Genomic DNA, 15,914 nt, shown 5'->3' on the forward strand with positions numbered 1-15,914 from the left:
CAGCAACCTTCTGCCATATCTTTTATGAAAGGTCAGTGGTAATGATTAACAAGCTGTTATCCAGCACACACATTACACTGCTTAGAGTACACAAACTGTCGTTTTAGAGCTTGATGTGAGTTGTTTAGAATGATATGCTTTCAAGTACAGACCAGGACCTAGAGGACGAATGTATCAGAGTTCCCAGAATGGTAGACTTGTCAATGGTGTTTGCCCATTCTGAGGAAGGTTGTTTCATTTCAATATGTACTTGTATATAGCTGAAATGACAATAAAGCCTCTCTTAAACTCCTAAACTCTTAAACAATTGGGGTGGGTGGCTGATTTTGATACAACATAATTTTAGACAAAAGAAACTAGTATAAACATAAAACACATTTAGTGAAACATTACATTATAACAACTCCTTTATTAACTGTGACTATTAATACAGTATAAACAGTTATCTACTTGTTATTTTTACCTACTGAAGGTGAAAATGGAACAAATGGGACATTCATGCTTTATAAAACGACTGGGCAATATGACTTTAGACAACTGAAGTCAAAACATTTCACCAACTCTACTGTTTGTGAGTGAATAATTAAAACACTTTTTATCCAAAAGAGCTTTAAGTTTATTACACTATCCCACTACCGCCGAGATCCAGGATTTAAATCCCCAGCAGTGCTATTGGCCGGTCAGGCGTCAACATACATACATGATTAGTTATGTCAGGGGGAAAGGGGTGGTAGAGGCCTCATGTTACTGCATTGTGCCAACGGATTCCAGAAGAATTGTTACCACCGTGACCCTGACCAGGATAAAGCAGTTGTAAAATGTTTATTGTAGGATTTCTAAGACAGAACAATATATGTCGCCCTCGGCTTGCTCAACAGGGGTTTTTGTATCTGTTGGTCCTGGATTTTGTAAAGTTGCTTTGAGACAATGTCTATTGTAAAAAGCGCTATATAAATACATTTGACTTGACATGTTTATAAAAACATACACAGCAACTTGAATTGATTTGCTGGTGTCCAAAGTTCTGTAATATCATATAACTTTGTGGCATATGGTCCTCTTATTACTTGTTAGTAATAATGTTTGACTATAACTGATTACTACTCTGTGCCCAAATACATATGGATAGTTTGACTACATCCAATGACCGAGCCACAATCTTTACAATGGGAACATCTACAAAGCTATGTACAAATCTCAGAAAGCAAATCATAGTTTATTTTACAGGAGCCATAAAGCAGCTTTAGGTCCCACAATTAGCTGTACAAACAACTGTCCAAAAGTACAAAGTACAAGAAACAGTGATTTCTTTGCCAAGGGTAGAAAAGAAAATCCAATAAATAGCTTTATTTTTATTTTACCCTGCAAAAGCCAAGCAGTTGCTGAAGAGGAGCTTAGCAAAATGCTGTTGAACTGTATTGGTCTGGAAAAGCTAGTCTCTGGAAAGTCGAATCTAAGGCTCCAGGACTCCAACAAACCACAGTGAGAGAAATTCTCTTTAGATTGATGAAACTCAAATGAGTGGTTAATAAACACAGGAATGATTTGTTCAAGGCCTTATTAACAATTTATCAGGAAGTTACAAAAGATCCCCGAAAAAAGGCTCAGCTAAGGTGTAGATTCATGAATACACAAAATAAAAGTGATATAGCAAAATGGCATTCATGTGAGGGAATTGCAAAAGTAAACTACCCTAGGAAACTACCAAAGGGAAACACCTCATTTAACAGTTAGGGAAAAATACCTTGCAGGGCTCTAGAGTGCGACCAATTTGGTCGCACATGCGACCTAATTTCTCAATGGTGCGACTGAAAAAAAATATGAGGTTGCACCGGTGCCAATAGTCAATATTGCCTATATGAACAGCGATAAAAAAAAAAAGTGAACCTGTAAAACTGAGGTGTTAAATGCGATGTGGTCGAAAATTTGGGTGCACCTAACTTTTGTGCTGGTGCACCTAGGAAAAAAAGTTAGGCGCAGCAGTGCAACCAGTGCAAAAAGTTAGTCTAGAGCCCTGCCTTGGTGATTTCCTTTCCTTATGTTCTACTGGACAAGTAATTTTGTATAATAAGAATAAAAACTAACATTTGTATTCAACAAGAGTCTTATTATGTTTGCTGAAAAGCAAATATTGCATTTTATAGTAAGAATGTTATACCAACAGTCAAAAACTGTGGTGCTGCCTCAGGACTTGGCCAACTTGCTGCTTTAAGGAAAGAAAACGTTTTGAGAAAAAAGTAAAGTAATATCAATGTGAGTCTGTTAAGTCTGGTTTATGCATGCACAATCAGCCAAAACATATATTTTATATCTGAAAAGAAACAGAATTTTAGTTTTAGAGTGGTCTTATTCAAGTCCTGACTTAAGACATAAAACAAGCATTTCATGCTTAACAACCACTATATATTAAAACAGTTCTGCAATAAGTGGGGGCTAAAATGACTTAAAAGTGATGTAAAAGACTTTTATTAAATGTAAGAAAGCGTTTAATTGTAGTCGTTGCAGGTAAAAATGATGTAACTAGTTATTAAGAGGGCAATTTTTTTCATTTTTAACATTTAACAGTTTAACATTCAACAGTTTAAAAAAGGTCATTCCTAAGATATGAGTAAGGTTCCAACCTGAAGGTGACAGGTGATATGCGTCCCATGAGAGCGTAGGCCGTGACACTCTGCAGATGAAACAGGACTCCGTCGAGCAGCAACAACACCACAATGTCCTGACTTATGGAGAAACTACTTTTACTCTTCCCAATCTGAGGAACATCCTGAGGATACAAAACAGCTGATCAGTGCACAAATCATGTCTCCGGTTCCATTCGATAGCAAGAGTAAAAAGTTTAGCATGTACCACAGGTGCTACACTATAGTTTTATCTTTATCTGAGATGTCTAACAAGCTTATGGTCAGATGTCCACATACTTTTGGCCATATAGTGTGCTTATATTTTAAAATATTTTCTGAAATAATAGTACAAAACAGACTTTCAAGCTTGAGGTTTGACCCGATGCAACTTATTTTTTGTGATGTTGGGGCATTTGTTAAGTTGTTTTTTGCTCTTTCAAAACAAGTCAGAAAAAAATCAGATAAGTGATTTCAGTGTTTGACCAAGGGTTACATTTCACTAAGTACTCCTGTCTAATTGTTTCCAATGACTAACTGCTCCACCCCTGCTCTGACAGAGAAAAGCCACAGACTAGTACACAGGCCACGTTTGCAATGGCAATGATGAACCAAGTCAACCTTCTCTCAGTTTAGATGCCTGGCCAGGTTGACAGCACAGTTAAGATTCGAACTCTAGGTTGCTACACTATTCTGACATACAGTCAAGCCGGAAAGTCTGCACACTCCTTTCACCTTCTCCATGTTTTATTACATTACAGACTCATTCTTTAATAGATTGAGTTCTTTTTTTGTCACAAATTTCTACACAAAATAGTCCACAATGACAAAGTAAAAGCAGGTTTTAAGACATTTGTGCTAATATATTAAAAATCAAAATGTAAAATATCATAGGTACACAAGTGTGCACACCCTTTGATATGACATCCAAAAGTGAGCTGAGGTGCATTTTGTTTTCACTGACACTACTTGAGATGTTTCTACAATTTAATTGGAGTCCACCTGTGGTGAATTCAATTGATTGGACATTGGGGATTGCCAACACCTGCCTATATAAGGTCCCAGAGTTGACAGTGCGTATCAGAGCAATCTCCAAGCCATGGGGTCAAAGGAATTATCTGCAGAAACAGGATCGTGTCAAGGCATAGATCTGGAGAGGGGTACAGAAAAATGGCTGCAGCTTTACAGGTCTTAAAGAGCACAGTGGCCACCATCATTCATAAATGAAAGAAGTTTGGAACCACCAAAAATCTTCCTAGACCTGACCACCCGGCCAAACTGAACGATCAGGGAAGACGGGCCTGATAGAGGGAAAGATGACTGCAGCTAAGTACACCAAGATCCTTGAAGAAAACCTGCTCTAGAGCGCTCTGGACCTCAGACTGGGTCAAAGGTTTACCTCCCAACATAAATACAACCTGAAGCACACAGCCAAGAGAACAAAGGAGTGGCTTCGGAGAAAGTCTGTGAATGTCCTTGAGTGGCCCAGCCAGAGCCCAGACCTGAATCCAATCAAATATCTGTGGAATGAGCTAAAAATGGCTGTGTACCGACGCTCATCATCCAACCTGCAGGAGCTTGCAAGGATATGCCAAGAGGAATGAGCAAAATGTCCAGAAACAAGTGTGTCAAGCTCGTAGCTTCTTTCCCAAGACACCTTGAGGCTGTAATTGCTGCCATAGTGCATTAACCAAGTATTAGGCTAAGGGTGTGTACAGTATCCGGCTTGAATGTATTTAGCATTGTCAAAAGACACCCCTCTAAATATTGAGGTCAGGTGTTTCAGCCACAGCCATTGTGACCCAGTGTATAAAATTAACTATGTAAAATGAACTATATGTTTCTAACTTCAGTGGCAAAAGTTTGCAAAACGCTCTTTCCTGTTTCAGAATGACTGTCCCACAAAGCAAGGTCCATAAACATATGGTTTGATGAGTTTGTTAAACATCATAAATACTAGTTTATCATGAACCAAGAACATAGCAATGAAATGAGATGTTTAACAAGCTTATGGTCAGAGGTCCACATACTTTTGGCCATATAGTGTGCCTATATTTTTTAAACATTTTCTAAAATAATAGTACAAAACAGACTTTCCAACTTGAGGTTTGACCCGATTCTGCTGGTTTGTTTAATATTGTCGATATACTGTATATATATAATATAAATGTAATATTAATATGGTCAGTATTAATACAAATACAGCCTTGTAGTAATACAAAATATAAACACTGTAATTCTGTCAGAATGTATCAGAACTACAGTATTTTGTGTTTTTAAGATAACTTATAAACAATATAAGCTAAAATACAGGCAGTGGCCTGCCATTGTACTTTAAGTTTACATTATATCGTATTGTTTATCACCACTTCTCAAAAGCATATCGAGACATGAGTTTTTTTTAGTAATATCGCACAACCCTAGTCAGAGGTAGATAAAAAAAATACTTTCTAGGCTTTCTATACACATAGAATACATAGTATTCTTTCTATACACTTGCAGACACATTGACAAGGCAGCATGTGTTGCTGTTGTAGCAATGAGGCGATACCCCATCCTGCCTTTTGTCCATTAGACATGACCACCTCTGAAACTCAAACTCAGGTATTAGCAGTGATGGGATATATTAGACTACCTTTCCATTTGAATTGTATCTGACAAATAACTTGTTAGTATGTTTGTCAAAGGGACACAATGTAACTGCCAACATTTTAAAAGAATTACTGAGTGCAACAGGTTTTATGTTCAATAAGCACCAAGGGAGCAGAACAAAAGCATGAACATTTGGGTGTGGCTGCAACTGAGCCAATTTTATTTGACCATATAAACAGCACAAATCCAAACCTGGTTTAAATACAAATATTTAGTCAAATTCCAGGTTGCAACAATTATGTGAAAAAGTGTTGGATATGCAGGCTTTTTCACCCACAGCATTGACTGACCATAAGGAAGACCCAGGCTGGAATGAGCATGATGACAGCAGCTGCGCTGGTGAAGAATTGCAGTTCTGGAGGGCTGAAATGAAGGGAAAAAAAAAAAAAAAAAAAAAAAAAAAAAAAACATTAACCAACTACACTACCAAAATAAAAATGTAACCAGTCAGCAAATCAAACGTGTGTGTGTAAAATAGACAACCCTCCTAAACATGTGGTGCAGGTGTTTTAGCCACACCCATTGCTAAGGGGTGTATAAAATTAGCTGTATAAAAAAATTATACACTTCCAAGTTTTGAGAAGGTCATTTCATGTTCCAGCAAGGCTGTGCGCATCTACACAAAGTAAGGTCTCTTAAGAAATGGTTTAACTGGTTTGGTAAGAAGAAACTCAGCTTTGGGATGAATTAGACCACTGATTGCAGGCCAGCTAAAAGTCACTGTGCATTTTCTATGTGTTATCCTGGTTATGCTTTTTTTTGTCCTTGTAAGAACTACTGTATGTATGTCTATGTTTGTTATCTTTTAATATTACTTTTTTGCTGCTATGACAAAACAGTTTCTGTTTGGGATCAATAAAGTTTCTTTTCTATCAGTTAATTTCCCGTAAGGGTAAATACATTTACCAACATCTGCTTTTGTTATACACTCACCAATGACTTTATCAGGTAGACCTATCTGGTCATTTGTGCATTTACAATTTACTCACTGTAGACCATTTGTGCTCTGGAAAATTTGTCACTCCCCTCATGCCATTTATTAACTGAAAGGGGCTGCAGGACTTACACTAACCAGATGATGTTTAGGCGATGGACCATTCTCAGTACTGCAATGACACTAACCTGGTAATGCCATTGTAGTGTGTGTTGTTCTGGTATGAGTGCAACAGTGTTGTTGGGATTTTTAAATGCTGTTTAAACCTCTTCATTAGGAACACATACCATGTTTGCAGATGTTGTAGGTTTCCAGTTGGAGACTAGAGGTAGTTAAATTTAATTTTTATTTCTGCATTTTCTCCCACTTTCTCCCCAATTTACCATAGTCAAATGTCTTCCGCTGCTGGGGATCCCTGATTGCAGTCGAGGTGGGTTTATTGCTGCTCACGCCTTCTCCAACCCATGTGCAGCCCTTAGCGAAACCCTTTTTCACCCATGCATCTATCTGCCAATCAGGGTTCTTACACAGCGTTTGAAGACCCCACCCACATAATCCGGTCATCCTGCCCTAGCAGAACTGTGTCTGCTACAGGCACTGCCAATTATGCCTGCTAGTGTGTCAACGCCGAGTTTCAAACCGAGAAGTTTAGAATCTTGGCACTGGTGTGCTAGTGGAATATCCCACTGCACCACCTGGGCGCTGTAGTTAAATTTTAATGTTAATGTTAATTCACATACTTTTTTTTAATTTTTTTATCACAGTATGCTGTAGGCTTAATATTTTTACTTTTCCCAATTTTTCCTCCCAATCTAGTCGTATTCAATTACCTGATTGCATTTCACTCTCTCTATTGCTGCAGACCTCTATTGCTGACTGAGGAGAGCCGTAACTAACACACGCCCCCTCAGACACGAGTGCAGTAGCTGACTGCATTTTTTCACTTGCGCGAGACAAGTTTATATGGGGCTCAGTTTTGAGCACGGAGAGCCACACACTGATCTCCATTATCTCTCATCTCCAATTCAGGCACCATCGATCAGCCATCAGAGATCGTAATTGCATGTATGAGGAATCCCCTTCGACATCCAACCATGACGGACAAGCCAATAATTGTTCGTGTAGGTGCCCAGCCTGCCAGTAACAGAGCTGAGATTCAAACTCATTCAAAGCTTGCCTACGCTAGCCTAAAGACTTGCGGAGCGACTTGACTTGTACTGTAGCCTAGCCCTAGACCTGTGACTTGTATTTTTCTGACTTGTGAACATTTGACACCTGCGCTGGGTTTTAAGCTAAAAATAAAATGTTTATACTTACAATTTACTTTAGAGACATATGGTCAAAATCCAATTTTTGTTGGTTTGCTAAGTAAAAATAAGTGATCAAACCTTACAGAGAATATATTCTGCATAATTTAATGAACAACTAAAGTGTAACATGGGGGGTAGTGACTCCAGAAAGTCAACATGTAAAATGACCAAGGGTGCCCAAACTTTTGCTGTATTTAAACAATCATCTAAGATTACAGTAAATGATAACTACTACAACTACTACCTTTTAGATTGGAAGGGGCGTGTCCCACATGTCCATTTACAGTTATGGCATTTAGCAGGAACTATTAAAACTATTATCCAAGCATGTGAGGGTTAATTGTGTGAGGGTGTTTCTTAAACCAATTACTAGGCCAGTAAGTTAACTGCTGAGCTATCAATGCCCCATACCAAAATTAACACACACACACCTCATCTGCAAACTTTGTTTACACCTTCAGTGCATCTGTTGTCCTATCTTTATTAAAGATCTTTTTTTTGGAACCTTTGTAAATTAGCACACCTTGTTTGTTCTGCATACTTTGCATGCCTGTGGAAAATTTGCATCTGTTCAGAAATTTTGCTCCAATCAAAAGAAATGCATCTCCTGTACTCTTACTGAGCTTGGTGTCCTGAACTTTCTTACTGTAAACCTGGACCTCAATAGACTGTTAGCGTATGTTGTAACATTGAACTATGGGTACACAATTAATGAGTATAGCCTATCTGTTGCTTTGTAAAAAGTATATCTGTATGGTAGCTATTAAATAATCAATAAATGTATGTGAAGTAGATGGTGAATGTTTATGGCCATACTTCTATAACTGTACAATTGCAGCAGATTTTTTATGCATTATGCCTGTATTTTCTTCCTAAAATAGAAACTTATTTTCCCTTATTCAAAGGATGCTCTGCTCCCTTAAGTACACTCTGCTAGGGAATACGATTGCTTGGTTTTAGTACAATTGAGTTTGCGCATGTTTTTCCAAGTTAGTAAATGAGGCCTAGGACGACAGGAGCCTTTGTTGCTTAAAAACCTGTTGGACAGGAAAGTAGTGGCAGAGATGCCAATGTCTTTACATTTGGAAAATATTGTCACAGAGAACAAAAAAATAATCACTCACCTGAATTTATATTTGTCTCCACTTAGAAGCTTCTTGGAGAATACATTCTGTAAGCTACAATACAAAGACGAGAAATATTTCTAAGAATATATATAATATTTACCCTTTCCCACCCTGGCATTAAAACTATGCATAAAACCCTAAAATCAATGTATTTTACTTTGAGGTGCTGTCATGACCGCCTTCAAAAAAATTGGCCAGAACAGAACAATCGAATTAGACCTTGAATTAATCCAGAATCCAAGAATAAAACTGTACTAATAAATGTTACTTCAGATGTAAGAACTGATACAGAAAAGGAACTAAATGTGGATAAATTTGGTAAGAACCGTCTTGTTAGAAACAATAATACAGTGGTACTTTGAAACTGCTGTTAATTGGTGTTTAGTTTAAAATATGTTGAGTTTTAAGGTATTTTTCCCATAAGGATGTATGGGAAACCTGTTAATGCATTCCATGGTCCCATGGACCTGCATATATTTTAGGCTTATGTAAAATATTGGGGTTGTTTTTGACACTTATACACTGAAAACAACATAAGTATAATATAAAAACACTGAAAAACAACTGAAAAACTTCTCATGTGAATGCGCCTTCACTCAAAAAACAAAGAATTGGCATTCGTTCTTGTTAAGCAAACAAATCAAATTGATATTAATTGATTTGACCCATTTTTAAAATGTACTTAAAATATCTGTGTTAATACAACGTAATTATCCTAATTGTTAAATTGACCTAAATCAATCAACTGAAACAAAAGAGAATAAATTGAGTTTATCAAACTCTCGTGAGGTTTTAAGTTCATTAAACAAAAAAAAAATTACTTTTGATTAACTTGAAAAGTTAAGTAATTGAACAGAAAACCCCTCCCATAAACGTGTAAGTCCGCCCCTTTTCAGCTGATTTTCTTGTCTTAGTGTAGCCATTTTTTCTTGTGTTCAAATTACTTTTTACTTTTCATTTAAGGCTTTTTGTAAAAGTAAACTTGTCTTTCTCGAATATCTTTTGGAAAGTAGAACCTTTGTTAAACTAAGTCGACGGACTTTATTCCCCCGACTGTGCTGTGTTTGAGTAGCATGTACACCAGTCTGACGGAGCTTTTTCATCTTTCATCCGTTAACCCAACTCCAGTCTAATGTTGGTAAGTGTTGTACTTTACTTAACAATTTTGTTTAAAATAAATGATCTTAATGTTGACACTAAATAAATAATCAAACAGCGCTGCTTTATTTGCTGTATTTAGGCTACATGCTAGCATGCTAGCCTTCATACGAAGCAAAGAGTTTGCTGGCTTGTTTTATTGTAATCCTTAAATGAACGCTATTAATGTTTATATTAATATTTTTGTTTCTTGTTTCTTTGTTTTGTTTTAGAGAGCTGCCAGCCAAACGTTAAGAAATCAGCTTGCCGTGTGAAACAGTACAGGTTCATGATTACTGTAAAGAGCTGTTTGTGCTTTCATACAGTCTGTACAGTTTTTAATGTTTCCTTGACATGTTGTATTTTAAGTAAATACTTCTGAAGTGAAATAAAAAAGAGAAGAATTTTATGATTGTTTTTCTATAAATAAACATTTCTAATTGATATTTAAAATGTATTTAACAAACTATTTTAAACTATTTTTTTTAATTGAGCTCAAGATAAGTAGAATTATTGGGAAAAGCAGTTGGTATAACAAAAAAAGAGTTTAATCAACTTGCCATTTATGTGTAATAACTTAATGTTTAAAAATCATAAGTTAAATCAACAAAATAACTCAATTGTTACATCAATTTTAGTACAATTAGTAGAACCAACATAAGTAAAATAAGTTAAATCAACATGGTACATTGGGTTTGGAACAACTTAAATGAAATAAGTTGCATCAATTTAAGGAAAATAAGTTGGACTAGAAAATCTTGTCCAGATTACCTTAATGAGTTGAGTTAAACTTAACAGATCAAATTAAGTTTAGACTACTTAAATAAATTGTGTTGGATAAACAAAATTGCCTTATGTCCAAAGAAATAAATACAATTGTGTGGAAATACTTTCCATAATTCAATTAAGTTCAGCCAACGAATTTTTTTTTTGAGTGTTTACTGAACGGAATACGGTATTTTAAGATCAAGAAGTAAAGGTAAAGTGCAAGTTTTATTGTATTTTTATATTGATTTTTTACTATTTTTTAACTGTATTTCAGTGTTTTTGTATAGACTTATTGTACTAAAACAACGAGCGAGGAATTTCATTAGAAGAGAGAACTTACAGTGGGGCCAAAAAGTATTTAGTCAGCCACTGATTGTGCAAGTTCTCCTACTTAGAAAGATGAGAGAGGTCTGTAATTTTCATCACTTCAACTATGAGAGACAAAATGAGAAAAAAAAATCCAGGAAATCACATTGTAGGATTTTTAAAGAATTTATTTGTAAATTATGGTGGAAAATAAGTATTTGGTCACCCACAAACAAGCAAGATTTCTGGCTCTCACAGACCTGTAACTTCTTCTTTAAGAAGCTCTTCTGTCCTCCACTCGTTACCTGTATTAATGGCACCTGTTTGACCTCGTTATCTGTATAAAAGACACCTGTCCACAGCCTCAAACAGTCAGACTCCAAACTCAACCATGGCCAAGACCAAAGAGCTGTCGAAGGACACCAGGAAGAAAATTGTAGACCTGCACCAGGCTGGGAAGAGTGAATCTACAATAGGCAAGCAGGTTGGTGTGAATAAATCAACTGTGGGAACAATTGTAAGAAAATGGAAGACATACAAGACCATTGATAATCTCCCTTGGGGTCAAGATCTCATCCCGTGGGGTCAAAATGATCATGAGAACGGTGAGCAAAAATCCCAGAACTACACGGAGGGACCTGATGAATGACCTGCAGAGAGCTGGGACCAAAGTAACAAAGGCTACCATCAGTAACACACTACGCCGAGAGGGACTCAAATCCTGCAGTGCCAGGCGTGTCCCCCTGCTTAAGCCAGTACATGTCCAGGCCCATCTGAAGTTTGCCAGAGAGCATATGGATGATCCAGAAGAGGTTTGGGAGAATATCATGTGGTCAGATGAAACCAAAATGGAACTTTTTGGTAAAAACTCAACTCGTCGTGTTTGGAGGAAGAAGAATGCTGAGTTGCATCCCAAGAACACCATACCTACTGTGAAGCATGGGGGTGGAAACAACATGCTTTGGGGCTGTTTTTCTGCAAAGGGGACAGGACGACTGATCCGTGTTAAGGGAAGAATGAACGGGGCCATGTATCGTGAGATTTTAAGCCAAAACCTCCTTCTATCAGTGAGAGCATTGAAGATGGAACGTGGCTGGGTCTTCCAGCATGACAATGATCCCAAACACACCGCTCGGGCAACGAAGGAGTGGCTCCGTAAAAAGCATTTCAAGGTCCTGGAGTGGCCTAGCCAGTCTCCAGACCTCAACCCCATAGAAAATTTGTGGAGGGAGTTGAAAGTCCGTGTTGCCCAGCGACAGCCCCAAAACATCACTGCTCTAGAGGAGATCTGCATGGAGAAATGGGCCAAAATACCAGCTACAGTGTGTGCAAACCTGGTGAAGACTTACAGGAAACGTTTGACCTCTGTCATTGCCAACAAAGGTTATGTTACAAAGTATTGAGTTGAACTTTTGTTATTGACCAAATACTTATTTTCCACCATAATTTACAAATAAATTCTTTAAAAATCCTACAATGTGATTTCCTGGATTTTTTTTCTCATTTTGTCTCTCATAGTTGAAGTGTACCTATGATGAAAATTACAGACCTCTCTCATCTTTCTAAGTAGGAGAACTTGCACAATCAGTGGCTGACTAAATACTTTTTGGCCCCACTGTATGAGCAGTAATAAATAAGAGAAGTTTAGTGTTCCAGTGTCATTCTTTTAGTAAATTAATCCACGTTAAGCTTAAGTTTTTTTTTACGATAAGTGTTTAAGACCCAGAAAAGCTGATTCTCACAATTTCTCAGAAACCCTCGCTATAACACAAGGGTGAATTTTATTATTTGTCTCATATTTACACTTTGATGATGTTTCACCGCACTGCTCAATCGCTGAACATTATTAATTTAAAACTAAATAAATGTTGTTGTTTTTTTAAGGCTGAACATGTCGAGTTTAAGGGTACAAATTTTTCCCTGAAGTGCGTCGAGTTTAAAAAAAAATTGAGTTTAGGGGACGTCAAGTTACAATGTACCACTGTAATTATACAACTGACATAAACAGAAATAATATTAATTACATGTCTGTACAATGTGAATCTTTTTTTTATTTCCATAAAAACATTAGAACTTTTAGATATGCTACATACCAGTCCATGATGTTTGTGGAGAGAGCAGCAGAGAAACCCAGCAGGTTGAAGCTGATTTCAGTGGCTGTGCAGAGAGCCAGACCAGCCATTACAGGAAACAGCGACAAGTTCACCCACATACCTGTTTACCAACACAGACCTCAACTGGTTATGTTCAAGCACGATACAATGAATCCAAAAGCAAGTTAGGACAATGTCATAAACTTGAAAAGATGTATGTCTTCTGAGTGGTACATCTGACTGTTTTAGCAAGACCTATTGTTAACGTGCATTAAAATAATCAGCCGTCACTCTATCCAGGTCTGCTGTTTGTGAAGTCAGTGCCTGCTGGTGCTTACTTAGGATCTTGAATGCAACCTCTGTTTATATGCCTAAGATGCTAAACTGAAGTGGCGTAAAAGCACACCAACTATGGACCAACTATATGGGCTCCTTAATACGGCCATTTGCCTCCAGTTTTATGGAGGAGCAGGAGTGTGCTAGCCTGCAGCCTCTCTCAGCCAACATGGGAGTGGTGCATTCAGCAAAGCAAATGCAAAAGAGAATTGAAAAGGACTTAACTGAAGAGGAGGAGGGAGCAGAACAATAAATCAATGTAATTCAGTGGTGTAGGAGGTTCTCTAACATGATTCAACTTTGTGACAAGGCCTTCTAAATCCTCTCAGGGATTATAATTGACTACAGCCAGTGACTTCTCTATGCTCTTATAAATAGCGCTAGTTTAAAGACATAAATTAGTAGTGGAAACCAATAGTGGAAACCATGGACTTTTTGCTAATGTTGGCAAGACATCTTGAATTGTCACTTTATGCTGTGAGGACATGTGCCTGAAGTTTGCTATCCAAGAACTACCAAAACAGGTAAGCCAAAACTTAAAGGCTGTCAAAACACAGCTGTTACTTTTTACAGTCAAGCAAACTTTACATGAGCAAGAACTTAAAGGTTGTAGTGCAAAAATCAGCGACTTAAAAGTTTTATTTAATGAAGTGATCATTTAATGCAGGGGTTTTCAACCTGTGGAGTACTTGTCTGGGGGGGCACGAGTGCCTGACCGGGGGGGGGCGTGGCATTACGAGATTTCTTTACTTCTAAAACTAAAGCAATTCATTTTTCACCCACGGGAGACATATTTCATTACTCTAACTGACCAAGCTCACACGCACGTTTAATGTTATTCAGTTCCGTCTGAAAAAAACCTTCAAAATAGGGCTCACAGCGAAGATAACCGGTGTCAAAAGCAACGACCGCTGTTATAGGACGTGTTTGTGTCTTTAAGAGAGACGCTCTGTTCACAGTATCGATTATAAGTGACTCGGGAGTCAATTCATTTTAAGCGCAGCGTAAGTTTCTTTTCTCAGTCATCTCTCCGTGTTTACTGTTATAATGAATGTTGCGGTTGTAAATAAACACCAACTACTACAGAACATTTTGTGTGACTTGCTTACCTTAAAAAGCTCAGGCTTAATTATACTGCATATTACCACAGAGTCAGAGTCGTTCTGCCTGTGGAGCTAAACGTTTTCAGTCAGAGCAGATGATCCCGAACTAACCAACTTAGTAATTGATGAACTTTTGTCTATGCTCTGTGAAGTAACGTTTTCTGCTCTCATCAAAAAGCAAGAACCGCTTATGATTTACCAAAGTGAACCACGAATTTATATAACGTGCTGATAGAATCGGCTCAGATGGGGACGGACTGTATTATCTTTTTAAAATAATATTTTCAATCAGCAAAATTATATAATGTGCACAACATTAATTACGTTCTTTTAGCTTGTCAGAAGCTTTCTCAATGATTTCTGTGCGGTGGTTGACGAAGGGGAGGGGGCGCAAGTTCACGGTTGGCACACGAAGGGGGGCGCATGTCCAAAAAGGTTGAAAACCCCTGATTTAATGTGTGCGTCTGGGAGGCACAGCATTAATTTTGCTAGCTCAATAACTCAGGTATCCAAGGTTCCAATCCCCATCGGTCCTATAGACCGGTCAGGCATCCCCAAACATAATTGGCTATGACTGGAGGGAGAGTGGCCAAGGCTCTGTGATGGATTGGGAACCTGTTCCGGTTGTGTTGCTGTATTGCGCCCAGTGATTCTGGGTAAGCCAGACCCACTGGGACACTGACCATGATGAAGAGGTTGTAAAACATGAAAATGAAATGAAAAAGTTTTAGTGTGACTATAATGCAAAAAGGCTAAAAAAAAAATGGTGCATTAACTTTTCTACAGCATTGTAGATGGTTTGCTTACAAATGTTAAAAGGATTTAGGGATCACATTATCACATCCATGACTGGCATTTTATTAGTATCGGAAATAACAAACAGGGAAAGCAGTCTAACATTTAAGGAAACCTGATACAGTCGCCTCTGGTCCTGGTCTGTTCTTTGAAGCATATCATTGTAAACAAATCACATTGAGCTCTAAAACAAGCTCTGTGTACCGGGGCAGTGAGTGTGTGATAGTGCTGAATAACAGCTTGTTAATCATTACCACTGACCTTTCATACTGATATGGCAGAAAGCAGCTGTATGAAATTATTAATTTGTCTAACCAATCTTTGTACATGGCACAACTCTGTGTGGGAATACTGTGATAAAAAGTGTACGACAACTGTATGCCTGCCGAATGTGGTACTGGTAAGGGGTGATGGTCTGTGGCAGTAAGGCAGTGGACATACAACAGAGATTCAGAAATGACTAGTTTGAAAAAAGGGGATATACATAAACACACACGTACATACATACATACTGTATAATTACAGAAAATTCACTCCAGGCCTAAATGTATGTGGACAGCTGGCCATGAGCTTGTTGGACATCCCTTGGAATTGGTTCCACCTTTGTGGCCCTGATGTTAAACATGAAATTCTGACTTGCAATCAACATCCATTTTTTCTACTCCGCAAACCACATCTTTTTATGAATCTAGCTTTGTTGCAACAGTTGTTGGAATGACTTTTTCTGTCTCA

The 15,914-nt window shown here is 37.7% G+C and overlaps 1 protein-coding gene across 1 annotated transcript in view; it reads right to left on the minus strand.

The window, feature by feature from the left end:
* Positions 1–15,914, minus strand: part of si:ch73-236j9.2 (solute carrier family 35 member E2A) — a 49,304-nt gene that overhangs the window by 4,978 nt on the left and 28,412 nt on the right. Inside the window, exons 5-8 of the mRNA XM_062999174.1 lie at positions 12,949–13,069; positions 8,642–8,695; positions 5,564–5,636; positions 2,622–2,767 (exon numbers count right to left, since the gene is read on the minus strand). Coding sequence (XP_062855244.1) covers positions 2,622–2,767; positions 5,564–5,636; positions 8,642–8,695; positions 12,949–13,069 — 394 coding nt within the window. The remainder of the gene's footprint in view (positions 1–2,621; positions 2,768–5,563; positions 5,637–8,641; positions 8,696–12,948; positions 13,070–15,914) is intronic.

The sequence above is a fragment of the Trichomycterus rosablanca genome, chromosome 7 (genome assembly GCF_030014385.1).
Source record: "Trichomycterus rosablanca isolate fTriRos1 chromosome 7, fTriRos1.hap1, whole genome shotgun sequence".
NCBI lineage: Eukaryota > Metazoa > Chordata > Actinopteri > Siluriformes > Trichomycteridae > Trichomycterus > Trichomycterus rosablanca.